The sequence below is a fragment of the Amblyomma maculatum genome, chromosome 9, assembly GCF_055883805.1.
Source record: "Amblyomma maculatum isolate TAMU_Amacu chromosome 9, ASM5588380v1, whole genome shotgun sequence".
NCBI lineage: Eukaryota > Metazoa > Arthropoda > Arachnida > Ixodida > Ixodidae > Amblyomma > Amblyomma maculatum.
In genome coordinates, this window is record NC_139352.1 from 5838785 (window position 1) to 5852411 (window position 13627).

Genomic DNA, 13627 nt, shown 5'->3' on the forward strand with positions numbered 1-13627 from the left:
CTATTGCAGCGACCCACCATGGGAGGAATGGGCTCGGGGAGACTCCCCTGATCTCCCCTGGGAAGTAGCGGATGGGATTGGGATAAGGGTAAGTGGTTGATGGGAATGCCTTAGGATGAGGTCGGGGACAGTGATTTTCTGCCGTATAAAGTCTGATTCGCTTGGCTTCCATGTGGGCCTGTCTGGCTCTAGCACAGGGACAGCACCAAAGCTTTCACGATAAGCGGCCCCAAGGCGCCTTGCGGGGATGCAGTCACTGTGATAGTGACGTAAGGTGATAGTCACATTATGAACAGGATTCTCTGCATCCACCAGAACAGTGTCTTGAAATGACAATAGTAGAAAATCTTTATTGAGCAACACAGTATGATGCAGAATGGGCCATAAATGAATACTTTTACAGTCACAGCTTGTAATACCCTTCTCAACTCTTTTATTGACCAAATAGGTTAAGTTAAGACGCGGCACATCTAAGTGAAGCTTATAGCACAGAAAAAAAAATTATGATTTCTGAAATATAACAAAAGCTTTTCTGCATAAAAATCCTGAAATTTCCTATGCCCTGACTGATTATTATTCGATGGTACATTATATCTATGTGTGTGTGTGTGTGTTTGTGTGTGTGTGTTGCCTCACTGAAATAGCTTAATATTTCATGGTGTTATACAGCTTTCTTTTTTCTCCCAAATATTTTTATTTGGAAATGCTAGAAAATAAGGACAGTCAACTAAGTTAAATTTACTTCTTAGTGATGTACATTTATACTCTAAATGTCAAACTGCAATACTACAGAAGAAAAATTGTAAAACAATAATTACAGCCAAACATCCGGAATATCATGAAATAAAAAAATTGGCAAATATATGCATCAAGTGTACAAAATGTTTCAAACTAAATTCACTAGAGGCTCTGCATAGAAATGAAGCTTCACTTCAGTCATTTTTTTCAATGACAAAATAAAACATCCACTAACCAATATTCACATACCAAAGCAAAAAACAGCTGCTTTGTGTTCAAAGACTCACACATGCTTGCAACACACACACAAGAATAATAAAATAGCTTACAAATATTAACTTGAGCCACAGACCAAAAAAAAATTTGGCAGTGGTTTTCCTCCGATTAAACCTAGTTGAGTGGCGAAAGCAACAGCTGCATGGCTACGCTTAGGATAGCTTAGGCTATGCACCGTGCAGTGGCCGGGCACTCCTTCTCCATAGTTGGTCGATTCTGGCCGCGCTCCTAACTATATACACCACACACACCTCTCCTCACAACCAACGAAGAGATTGATGCGCAGCTGGCGCCAGCTGTAGTTATGACGTCACTTCTCTGGCACCGGCGGAGCGCGCGTCCGCGACAGCAGCTCTGACACACCAGCTGCTGCCTCTGATAGTATCGCGTGGCTCCTCACGCATATGCAGCTTGGCCCACGCTGTGCACACGAAATGGCTCGACAACTAGCGTAGTGTCGCTTTCGCAACAAAATAAGCTACCGTTACTGCAGTAGAGGTTCAGCCATAGAAGATCGACGATGCACTTGTGCAAATGAGGAACGCATCCAATGATGTGCCTCTGCACCTACCTTTTTTATAGGCAGTCAGCTTTAGTAGCCACTGTAGCTTTAGCTCAAATCAAGATTCTTTGCCCAGTGTGAGCATTACACAGGCCTGTGTTCGCTGGAACTACTTTCTTATGTTGAGAGAACCATTACAAAAATATTGCTTCTTGTCATCTGTTTGGTTACACTGAATGATGTTACTTACTTCTCTACACAGTGCCTCGCAGAGGAGAGGAAGGTAGTTTTTTTTTTTATTTTCAGTACTAAAGTCTGGCCACATAATTTAGATACACACTAGATAATAACGATAATAAGTCTTGGGGAGCACAAAATATGAGTAAACTGGCAAAAGACAGAAAAAAATTCATCCTATAAACAACAGTTAATGCTTTTGGGCTGTATTTTTTACGTATATGTCCTCAAAAATAAAACCAATCTGACACTGTTCTTAGTCTTGCTGCTACTGCTACCACTGAAAAATTATCTCAAATCTCAAAAGAAACCACAACGCCAAGGGCATTCATAAGAGGGCATGATGACGGTGGGGTTTGATACGCCCGCTGTAAGAGTGCGTTTACTCTGGCACTGATCGAGCTGGTCAGATCGATCTTGTAGCAAAGTGCGAGGTGAAACTAGCACCAATCGAGCGACGAACCTGTATAAACTAAGTGATACATACAGAAATGCTCATAAGCTGTTTGCAAATATCAAACACAGCAGAGACGCGCTGCACCCATGAGTGGCACCACATTCGGTCATCGTTTGCATCACTACTTGATTTGTGCATGAAGCTACTATTTGATTTGTGAATGAAGCTGACTACTGCACACACCAATTCATTTTTCGTCAGTATATATTTTCAGGACATTCATACTAATCCCTTAAACCGAGCCAATTTTACCTTGGTGACATATGCCTCCTTATTTTTATTTTTACATGTACACTTGCCTAATGTTCTGAACAAAAACAGCTATTGGGAGCAGCAATTCAAACGTAATTTATCAAGTTACGCTGGTTGTTGTACAAAGCTGAGATTTCTTCAGCCAAGGTCCAGATTAGGCATATCTTACACCATTACATGTTCTGTTAGTTGGAAACAGCTGTTAGTGCCTGAACACTAAAAGAAGCTCAGGTTACAGCTGTCAGTTTATGAGCGACCTCTCCCATTCTGTCATTCTATTCAATCCGCCACACATTAGACATTACAATGATATCAACTTGCTACGAAAGCTTATCTTAGTATCCTAGCACTAAAATGTACCTGTGCAGCAATTTCAGATGTTTCACAATTTGGCATTTCGAATCGAATTCTCCTCAGGAGATTGCATGTAATCTGTCAGGACAGGTCCTGTTTGTATCCTTACGAGAGTTGTGGCCAGAGCTCTTGTGAGCTCTTGATGAGGAGGGGGCAAGGCTTTCATTCCTTCCTTGTAGCCCTTGGTTTTCTCATTAAATGTGTTCGAGACTCTGTCGATAGGGACATGCTATGATCACTCCACTACAGCTGTGCAGAATATCTGTGCATTTAGTATAGACCTTTGCGTCGGGCGAGGAGGTTGTCGACTGTTGCAAACCGGTTCTGCTGCTGCCTCCACCAAGCGAGCAATATGGTGGCGCCTAGGAGGCCCTCGTTTCAAAGGTCTATAATAAGCTGCAAACCTGATGAACCGGGCTTTAGATGTAAGCACCACAAGGACATGTTTCTCCTGCCATAATACTACATCCAAGTAACGTTGCCTGAAAAACAAAAGTAAGTACCATCGAGATTCCCTGCGCAACAAACCTGAATGAACGCAATAAAACTGAGCTCGTTTATTCGTAAATATAACTTCGGGAAATGGGCTTCAATTTTCCAGCAAGACAAGCACCACAGATGCAGTCAAGTGGCAAAACTTCTGCTGCTGCCCCATGTCACAGGTCGTAGAGAGCATGACCGTACAAGCAGCGTCAAGGTGAAACAACAAGAGCTTGTGTTTGAGAAGCAGCACAGCTGCGGTGGTTTTTCATGAGTATAGTAGTGGCAGGCTACTTTGCATATTTTAATGCTTATGCTGTGTCCGTGTGTGAAAGCGGTACGACTTCACTCGAACAAATTGCACGAAATCATTTCTACAAGGATGCCCTCAAATACATGTTTAGTACTGTAGGGTCCTGTTTGAATTTGGAGCCACCCGAGTGCTATGAAAATTTAGCATGCTAGTTTTAAGGCGAGTCTTTTTACAAAAATGTTATACAATAAGTGTGATGTCACATGACGATGTCTTCACAGAGGTATGCATCAGTTCACCGCCAGCATGCTGGCAGTAGAGCAGACAAAATACAGAATCAGAAAGTATGCAGCTGTTATGGAGAACCATGTTTTAGTAACTGCAAATGCTGTTGGTGCGGGTGATTATGTAGGCAGCCAACTGTGCCAGGATGAGATGCCATGAGAAGCTTCTAGATGCACGCCACCTACAAACAGTCAGAACCAAGCTTCCAGCATACAGCCGTAGTGAGGGGTTCAAGCACAATAATGGGTGGCTACTAAGTGGTCACGAAGCAGGTGGCCACGAGTGAAGGTCTTCGAGCAAGAAGTACAAGAGTAGGGACGCTCGCCCGTGTGCCTCCGGTCGTGGCGCTTGAGGTCGGTGAGCCTGGTGAAGGACCTGGGACACTTCTGGCACGCGTGCGGTCTGGCACCGATGTGGCTGTTGATGTGCTTCTTAAGGTTGTCGCGTGCGGAGAACGAGGCCGGGCAGCGGTCGCACGCGAACGGCCGCTCGCCCGTGTGGGTGCGCCGGTGTGTCTCCATGTCGGCCTTGACGACGAACTTCATGGGACATAGCGAGCACTGGAATCGCTTGTAGCCGATATGCCTGTGCACATGGCGCTGCAGGACACCTTTCTGGGAGAACATCGCTGGACACAGGTGGCAATGGAACGGCACCTTGCCCGTGTGTGTCACCAGGTGACGAGTCAGATGGCCCTTTTGTTGGAAGCGCTTGGAACAATGCTGGCAGGCGAAACGTTTTTCCGCACAGGCAGCTTTACCGCTGAAGCGCTTCTTGTTGCGACCATGTTTTGCCCTGATGTGCCGGTGCAACTTGGAGTCGTCGTCGAACTCTTCAGGACAGAGGTGGCATGCGTGACGAACTTCCTCTAAAGCACTGGAGGCCGTTTCCATCGTGAAACTACCGGGACAAGGTTCCACTTTTTGGACTGGTGTCTTGTCAACTTTGTCCTCGAAGCTTCTCACCGGACTGTAATCCGTCGCAGAGGGCGATTCGTGTACGAGCTCTCCAGCATCTGCGGACGAGTCAACGCTGACCAAGATGCTCTGGTTAATAGACGGTTTCTTGTCTTGCGAATTGGAAGTGGAGAGCTCGCCAGAATGCTCAACCCGGACGTGCTCACTTGGGTCGGTTTCGTAGTCGAATGCTTGGGCACACAAGTGGCAGATGTGACGAGTTGTGGACGGATCTTCATCGTGGCTTGCACCAGAGACAGGCTGCCGAGCAAAGGCGTTGAGCGTCTGGACGTTAACTACAGGTTCTTGGCTGCGGCCACAGCAGGAGCTTTCATTAATGTGAACATCAGTGTGAACCCGCACATTGTACTCATCAAACTCCTCTTGGCATATATCACATTTCTGCAGCTGCTTGACTCTGTGTTGTTCACGGTGTCGACCGGAGTGGACATCGTCAGAGGACACAGAGCAGCGTTCGCAGGTTAACAGTGGACGGTCGATATGCGCCAGAGAATGTTTAGTAAGGTCTGAGGAGTTGAACACATCACGGCAAAGTTCGCAGGAAAAACTTCGCTCGCGGTCCGCCCGCCCACTCGTCCAAATATCATCGTTTGTACGAACGCTTACAAGCGCTTTCCGGTCAGCACCGCTGCAAGAATCGTTTGGTGTCTGCTGCCCGGACATGCTGCAAGACTCCTCCAGGTGAGAATCGTATGTCTCGAACTCGTTTTTGACGGTGACCTTTAATCGCGTGGAGACGCCGCTGTGCTGCCGTAAGGTTAATGATTTTGCTTCGTACTCTCTTCTCTGATTAGCGATGCTGTGCGATTTCACCAGCTCACAATCTTGGTCAGCACATGCACCAACGCGAGCCAAATTAAGTTCCAATTCGTCGTGCCCTTGAGAGCTGTTGCTGGGGTCGGGTTTAACGCCAGGCATGATTGCGGATCTCCGGGACCCGCGCATGAACACTTTAGGCGCCCGGCGCGAATTTTCGTCAATATTCAACGAAAAAATGCGAGAAACTGTAACAAAAGAGACAGTGGGTGAGGCACTGAACAATAAAGGGTTCTGGCATAGGGCATACCGCTACTACATGACGCTATTTTAAACCTCTAAAAGATAATAAGCACTTCGACTTGTTAGTGGACCGCAGGTCCTTAGAGTGCACAAGATCATGCACACATCATAAGCTCCTACCTATATATAGAGACACACTCCTGATTTCCTTCGCTCCACATTGCATTCACATACGCAAAGGTTCCCTAAACCAACTCGATACGGTATTGGCAAGATGCATTTAGGTTCCGGACACTTGCTGGGCAGTAGTACTGAAAACAGCGTTGATGATGTAGGAGTAGTAAAGGCAGCACACTGGCTGACGCAGTTTCTACCTTCCCGCGTTACATCGGTCATTGTAGCCTCAGATCATTCAGCATGAGTGCACAAAGAAGCACAAAACAGACGAATACTCACGGACTCAAAGTAAAGACGCGTGTAAACACGTGCCTTGGAAACTTGTCATCATTGTCAAAAAACGCGCTCTTTAGAGTGGGTAGTTTGAGACAAAAACAAAGAAAAAGAAATAATTTGCGACCATGGTTCGCAAACGATTTGCAACATGCGCTAACTGTTCATCTAAAAAAGTAGTACCCGCAATTAACATAACAAAATTTACACATTAAATTTAGTATGTCGAGCCCTGATTTCTGCCTAATTATTATTATAATAGAAAGTTTCAAACAAGACCAACCAAGCCCATTATTTTAGTCATTATTCCAGCTAACTTCAGCCAGTCAAAGTCGGTCAAAGTCGTTCATGGTTAAAATGGCGGCTTTCACCGGTCGGAAATTTTTCTGTCTTCTGCGGTTTCAACTCGCGAGCTTGAGCAGCGCCACCACTTCGAACGGCTCGCGATTCCTGTCATCTGTGGGACAAGGATCCAAGAACACGCAGGGTACGAAAAAACCGCCCCAGTCATCGCCGCCACCGGCACCCAAAGCTTCTCCTGCAGCCTCACCGCAGCAGACGGCCAATGTGAGCGGAGCGACAGAAGGTTACAAGGTTAAAGAATACTTCGAGCACAACGCGTACAGCTTCTACGACATCCACGCTGATATGTCCAAGTCACGATTGCCGCAGCCGTCCAGTAGGAAGTAGGAGTGACGACAGTAGGTGAGCTGCTCTTAAAATTGTACTACATAGAACGAAGTATGCGATAGCACTCTCCGAAGGCTCCGAAGCGCCCAGCTGTTCCCTTGCGGTTGCCACCGGCTTCCGCATAGATTGGCACTTTATGAAAGAAGCAAAGTTTGGAAGTAGATGTAGTACCTACGTCTGTCAGTCTGGAGCTGTAATGGAGGTTAAGATAATTAGCATAAGGACTGCGTAATTTAACCCATTTAGACGATATTCGAAGGTGGCGCGGCGCTGCCATTTTTTTTTTTTTTTCTTCCGAATTTCCGGTTAAGAGGGGGGAAATTACCTGCGACAGATAAGGTTGTAACGTTCGAGCGAGTAATCCAGTAGGATACTTTACTGTACTTTTCAGGCAGCTGAAGTTTGACTTTCATTAAATGTGCCGGGGGCTACAAGAAATAAGCTAGCTGCCAGTTCTGTTTGAAAGCATAAAATAAGGCTGCTAAGGGACCATGTAGCTTCAACGGTGTTGCTGTAGTCCAGTGCATTTGTGTGTGTGTACGGGGGCAGAACTCACACTTGTTAAGATTGGAATCACTGACGTATTTGTTTGAATCAGCCAATAACACAATATATGAAACTCTTCGGTTAACTTATAAATACAATTCCTGATACACGATGAGAATGTATTGAAACTGGAAAAAAGGCATGCAGATTGTGCCTCACAAACCTCTGCCAGAAGACAGCACTGAAGCAATTGCTGCATTTAGCCGTAGCCGACAGAAGTACTTTAGAGAATGGCTGCGACTTATGCAGAAGGAATTTCGCAAATCATAGGAGCTTCATCCTGCCACGTGGCCTGCTTGTGCATATGAACAGAAGCCCGCAAGAAGCAGGCACAAGGCTTTTCATAAATGTCGTTTGCATTTTGTAGCTGTTGCTCGTTTTTTATTTTTTTTTTTTTTTCAGTGTTTTGGTCGGCTTAAATTTGGGCATTGCAATAAATGCACTTTTAACCAGGGTATTTATCTCTCATATGAAAACTGTAGCTGGTGGAGTATAGGTTACCATGAGATCAATGAAAACAAATCAGTGTTGTTCTCTAAACTGTCATTTTTAATATTATCCACATCCAAAAAATGGCAGGCTGCCCGGCATGGTGTCTTTGTATGCCCTATTTGGCTTCCTTTGGAAGTCTCTAGAGCCGAGTGTTGAAAAGCATTGTTCTGCATTTGTTGTAAAGTTCAAACACAATGCGTATTCATTTTTTCCAGGTTCACGTAGACGGTCTGAATGCAAGAAGAGGCAAACACGGAAAAATAAATTTCCTTTATTGCCTTTCAAAGCAGAAAATATTCTCACTTCACTGCGCAGGCATACATAAGAATTTCTTCGGGCACTTGTATAAGATCTGTCAGCCCACAGTTGTGAAATAAAATTTTTTTGCCAATCAACAACTCCTACTTAGCATGGCTTAAAAGTGGCACAAAGCTTAATATTTAATACTCTTTACAGAACAGAATAAGCATTAAGATTAAAGTGTGTAAAAACAAGTTAAAATTCTGGCCGTTCCATTCCCTAATATAAATTAATACTGGGAAGTCTTTCGTAGCCAGAAAAAAAAAAAATCTACTATTGTACCACAAGGCTTGCCACATACACCAAAAGGCAAACCAAAAAAGTTCTGAAACACAGAGGCACATTAGACAGCCTACTCAAAAGTCTTGCTTACAACAAAAAATGACATTCACAACATGCTCGCAAACACGCTGTGCTTTTGCGTGAATTTTTGTAACTGGGACCAGGTAAAAAGTACACTTAGAAACCACTGAGTTCTGCCCTGGAATAGATTTGTGGCATATGGGAGACTACTAGTATATAAAAGCACCATTGCAATTTACTCATCATTTATAGAGGCACATTTCTATATTGTGGCCCTTGCACTCTTGCACACGTTGTGTGGCTCACCCGGCAGCAAACTACCTGACTCAACACACACTACATATCCATACCCATTAGGTCTGCTTTCCCAAGGCTGGTCATTCTTTTGCCTTGATATACTAGTACGCTCTCATACCTCAATGTGGACACAAGTATAATTACAAGAAACCTAAATGTGCTTTGCAACATATCACAATAAAGCGACATTATTTTTAATTGTGCTCCTTTTTTTGTACAGTGTACGCACATGCATTCAGTAAGTAGCATGCACTATCTCTTTCATTGTCACGCTGCAATCCGACCTCTATTGAAACAAAAACAAGCAAGCTTGCCACATCACTAAGGTGTCTGTGTCTCACTTCTCTTGTCAGATATTTGACTATCTAAACCTAGTTATGGACAGTCTTTCACAAAACGTAAACATTCTGCAACTTTTACCACCAGAAATAAAAATTGAAATTGCATAATATACATCTAACTGCCTTAGTTACTAATCTCCTTCAGCTTGCATGGTGCACTTTTAAGAAGTTCTTCAGCTTAGTACAAATTGAAGGCACTCAGTAATGCAACATTATGTTGCTCACCGGATGGTCAGTCCCAGTCCAAAATGTATGGCATAATTGGGCTGTAACAATTACGCCGATATGTTGATTTCTTGAGTGATTTTTCTAGAGCCAATGAATATTTTAGAAATATGGGCAGGTACTGTCACAACCAATGCACCAACACACACAGACACTACAAGGTTTGCACATATCAATGAAGCAAAACTATTTACCTGAGACGGCCGCAAGCAAATCGTCGAATAAACACAGCTACATGACCAAAAAAAAAGAGAAAATATTCAGAATGCTTGTAACATTAAATTCACAGGGAGACAACCAAGATAGGTAAAAAAAATAAAGAAACACCCACAAAGCCGATTTCTTAACCCTCAAATGTACAAAACATGATTAAATTGCTTTAGTTGTGAATAGTGTACAAAACTTAAATGGGCTGTACCAAGAACTGCTTCTCTCAGTGCTGAAATCTTGAGCAGTTAACATTTTGTCCCTTCATCCTTTGAGGTGGGGAGGTGGCAAAGCTACCATGTCCCCAAATTCCAACAGGTCAGAGGTTTCCCTCCTTGCCTCGAACGTGACGGGCTCTCAGCTTCCACACATCCTAGAGGAGAAAAAAAATAACCAGAAAGGTTCAGATTCCTGCCTGCTGTTCCAAGTGGCTTCAGAAGTACCGTAAGTTGCTGTACGTAAGCCACCAGTTATACATCTTAAAATTCTGTACTTTGCAGAATGTGTGTACATATATATATACAGTAAAACCTCGGTACAAGAGACACTCAAGGGACCCGAAAAAGATGTCTCTTGTAAGCAAGGTCTCTTGTAACCAAAAATTCTAAAAGCATTGTGTTGATCAGTGTACTGTGCATCAGCATATAAATGCATTCACACGCATTAACAGGAAATTGTTCAGGAAAGCTTAAAAAGGTTATTCATACGAGTATGTATTTTTGTGAGTGCAGAGTGTATTCCTTCCCAAATTATGAAGGTAAAGCACTTAACCTTGCAAGCCTTCTTGTTGCTCTAATACCTTTGAAACACTCTTACATGCTCGTCACCCTCAGATGCTAACACTTTTCCCCTGAAATGTTCTCGTAGTCATCTTTTGTGGAACATGTGCCATTTACTTGTGCGAGAATTGCAGTCTGTAAGCTTTTCGGGAGCACGCAAGATCCAAATTTGCGGATACGAATTCCTCAAAATATTCTGGTACCTCAGTAGTCTCTTGGATGCTTGCCCAAGCTTCATCTTCAAGGAAGCTTTCCACAGTAACCATATATGGGCCCTCTTACACCATGCCACCACATTTAAAGCCTGCTTGTAAGAAACGGTTTTACACAGCTTCATTTCTCAAGCCATTTCAGACACCTGAAATCACCTGAACAGCAAACTTTGCATCAATTACTATTGTGCAGTCTTGCTGCTTGTTGAGCAACAGGCATTCTACCATCGTTGTTTTGTACAGCAACTTGACAGAGTGCAAAATGCCTTTGTCTGTTGGTTGAAGGTAGGGTGTGGAGTTTGGAGGGAAAAATAACTTTGGTGGCTTTGAGCACGAGACCTTTGGTGCTTTTGGTGCTGCAAGAAGCATTGTTCACAAAGAGAAAGACACCAGGATTCTGAGCTTTTACCTTGTGATCAAATGTTAACAGCGAGGAGTTAAAAATGCTGCATGTCATTCATGCATTTTGATTTGCTTCGTAGGTGACAGTAATGCGATGCCAGTGGCTGAAACAGTGGGGTTGTTTTGACTTTCCAGTCATGGGGAAGCACTCCTCAGTTCCTGATATATACAACAAAAAGGATGCTGATATGGAACAGAATTTAGCTGCTAACGGAATTTGAAGTTCATCATGTACGAGTTGGTACGCTTCAGCTTCAATGCATGAGCACACCTGGGTTGTGTCTCTTCTTAATAGCGAAGAATTACTCCAGGGAACTGAAAAAGTTGTCCTTAGTAGCCGAGTGTCTCTTGTATGCAATGTTGTTAACATGGCAGACATAGGAAAACCAACCAAACCATTTTCAAATGTCTCTTATAACTGAGTGTCTCTTGTAACGAGATTTAACATATACAGCACATTCTTTTTCACTAAGCACCCTTGGCAAGGCAATAAAGAAGGCTCCACAAACTCTGTGGTGTTCTTGTAGTTCCATGCAGCTGTGAATAAAGTGCCTGACTTCTAAAAATCCAAAAAACTTGGCAGGCTGCAGACAAAGATTTGGCCTTGCTTTCAACCAGTGCCACAGCAGCTACAGCCTGCCATAATACAAGCATAGACAATTACATTGATTTTATATGTGAAGAAGATTCTACCCTTATTGCCTGCAAGTGTCTCCAAAGCGTAAAAGCGCAAGGAAGCTTGACACAAATAATCTCCCTCTTTAAATGAGCCAACAACCAGCCAAGGTGCGTCAAAGTGGAGAGCTATTCTGCGGTTAACCCCCTCCGAGGTGGCACAGTGGTTATGGTGCTCGGCTAATGTTTCAAAGGACGCCGGATTGAATCCCGGCCTCGGCGGCCGCTTTTCCATGGAGGCGAAAAGCAAGGCGCCTGTGTGCTGTGCGATGTCAGTGCACATTGAAGAACCCCAGGTGGTCGAAATTTCCGGAGTCCTCCGCTACGGCGTCTCTTGTAGCCTGAGTCTCTTTGAGATGTTAAATCCCACAAACCAAACCAAACCATTCCGCGGTTAAATCGTACAAGTACTAACAAACTGGTTGCTAGTGCGCAGTTTTTTCTGTTGGGAGTGTATGTCTTGTTTTATCACCCTTAGATGAAAAGTGACACGCCCTTTGCATCTCCAATAAAGAGATTTTTGGCCACTAGACGGCGTCCCAGTGTTTTGCATTTCTTGGATCAAGTGGTAACCACGGTCTACTAAAAGGCATAGTATGTCCCTGCACCATCACAGCTTTTGGAGTGCAAACTAACATAGATGCTGCTGTATACCAAAACCATGTAATTACTCTCTAGTGGGCAATATCTGTCAGTTTTTGGTACATGAATTATGCTGGCGTGCAATCACCACCATGCTCGTTGATCATGGTTTCTAGCATGGGGATACATAATAGCGAGAGCGCACCCTGAATAAAAAAATCAAGGCAAAAATCACAAGATGAGTTACTGTCACAACGAAAGTCAAAAGAAACTCTTCAGCGTACAGCCCTGTGATTTTCAGTTGCAGCGGCCACATGTTCAATTTGAATAACAGATAAAGTTCCATGCAAACGGAAACTTATAAATATATATATAAAAAAACTTCCTTTGTCTGGACCTTGCCCTTACTTGAATATGGTCATCTCTGTTATAGCTTAGGGAACATAAAACCGTATTTCCTATGCACTAGGAAAAATGACAATGGGCAAACTACTCCAGCTACGATCACCAATGCTCAAAGTGTCATCTAGGTATTCATAGAAATGCCTGATGCATTCACAGCTCAATTACACTGCTGTCCATGTAGCACATAATTTCACTCTGCACTCTACCCTGGGTGCACATCGGTCTTGTACTCACTGCATAGTTCTTCACAGCGATATTGGGAAAGCGCTTGCGGAATATGTCAAGCACTTCCTCAGCAATGGGATCCTGGACAGAGCCTTCAACGTCGATGTACTGGCACTCGGAGGCGGCATAGTGACACGAGATGGCCTGAAAAGGGTGGCAACAAATAAACGAGAAAAGTACCCGGTGAACGCACCAAGAGCACAAGAAACTGCACGCATTGGTCATGACAGCCGGAAAAGCTGGAAACAGTAGGCTCAACTAAAAAAATATATAGCACCTCCATCTTCATAACTGCTTCCACCTTTTGTTGCTTATAGGTCTGATGATGTTCTGCTAATGACTACACTCAAGTGCGTTTTGGTGAAAAACATTTCAGCATTAAATGGTACAAGGTTCAAGTGCGAGCACCACTATGTGTTGCCATCACTTCTGTGTTTGGAACAGGTTAGCAGGATGGTTTTCCATCAATACCTTCCCCAACTAGTAACAGCTGGCTGCTGTTAGTGCTTGCCTAAACATGTAGGTTTTTCAGTGTACTTTCATCTTGTTGAAGTAAGAGGTAGAAGTTATTGACAATTTCCCTGGAAACAAGCAGTGTAAGGCGGAGAAATTTACAGGATGGAAATTACAGTCATCGCCCTGGCAGCAATTTACACTAACACGCAGTTTCATCCATGAAGGAAGAG

At 43.8% G+C, this 13627-nt stretch overlaps 3 protein-coding genes across 4 annotated transcripts in view; 1 reads left to right on the forward strand and 2 right to left on the reverse strand.

Moving 5' to 3' along the window:
• LOC146178161 (uncharacterized) lies at window positions 1-6594 on the reverse strand. The gene is made up of 2 exons (XM_084577984.1): window positions 6267-6594; window positions 1-5815 (listed from the first exon to the last, which is right to left on the reverse strand). The coding sequence occupies exon 2, from the start codon at window positions 5754-5756 to the stop codon at window positions 4065-4067; it is 1692 nt and encodes a 563-aa protein (XP_084434110.1). The 5' UTR covers window positions 5757-5815; window positions 6267-6594; the 3' UTR covers window positions 1-4064.
• On the forward strand, window positions 6583-9780 carry NdufV3 (NADH:ubiquinone oxidoreductase subunit V3). Its single transcript, XM_084577987.1, has 2 exons — window positions 6583-6965; window positions 8204-9780. Exon 1 carries the CDS (start codon window positions 6609-6611, stop codon window positions 6948-6950), a length of 342 nt encoding a protein of 113 aa, XP_084434113.1. The 5' UTR covers window positions 6583-6608; the 3' UTR covers window positions 6951-6965; window positions 8204-9780.
• Window positions 8244-13627, reverse strand: part of LOC146178163 (putative phytanoyl-CoA dioxygenase) — a 26717-nt gene continuing 21333 nt past the window's right edge. For both annotated transcript variants that reach the window (XM_084577985.1, XM_084577986.1), the window contains 2 exons: window positions 12951-13085; window positions 8244-10034 (listed from right to left, as the gene is read on the reverse strand). In XM_084577985.1, the coding sequence (XP_084434111.1) occupies window positions 9981-10034; window positions 12951-13085 (189 nt within the window). In that variant the 3' untranslated portion in view covers window positions 8244-9980. The remainder of the gene's footprint in view (window positions 10035-12950; window positions 13086-13627) is intronic.

Coding starts and splice junctions, on each gene's coding strand:
- LOC146178161 (XM_084577984.1), bottom strand. CDS start 5,756: ATGCGCGGGTCCCGGAGATCCGCAATCATGCCTGGCGTTAAACCCGAC.
- NdufV3 (XM_084577987.1), top strand. CDS start 6,609: ATGGTTAAAATGGCGGCTTTCACCGGTCGGAAATTTTTCTGTCTTCTG.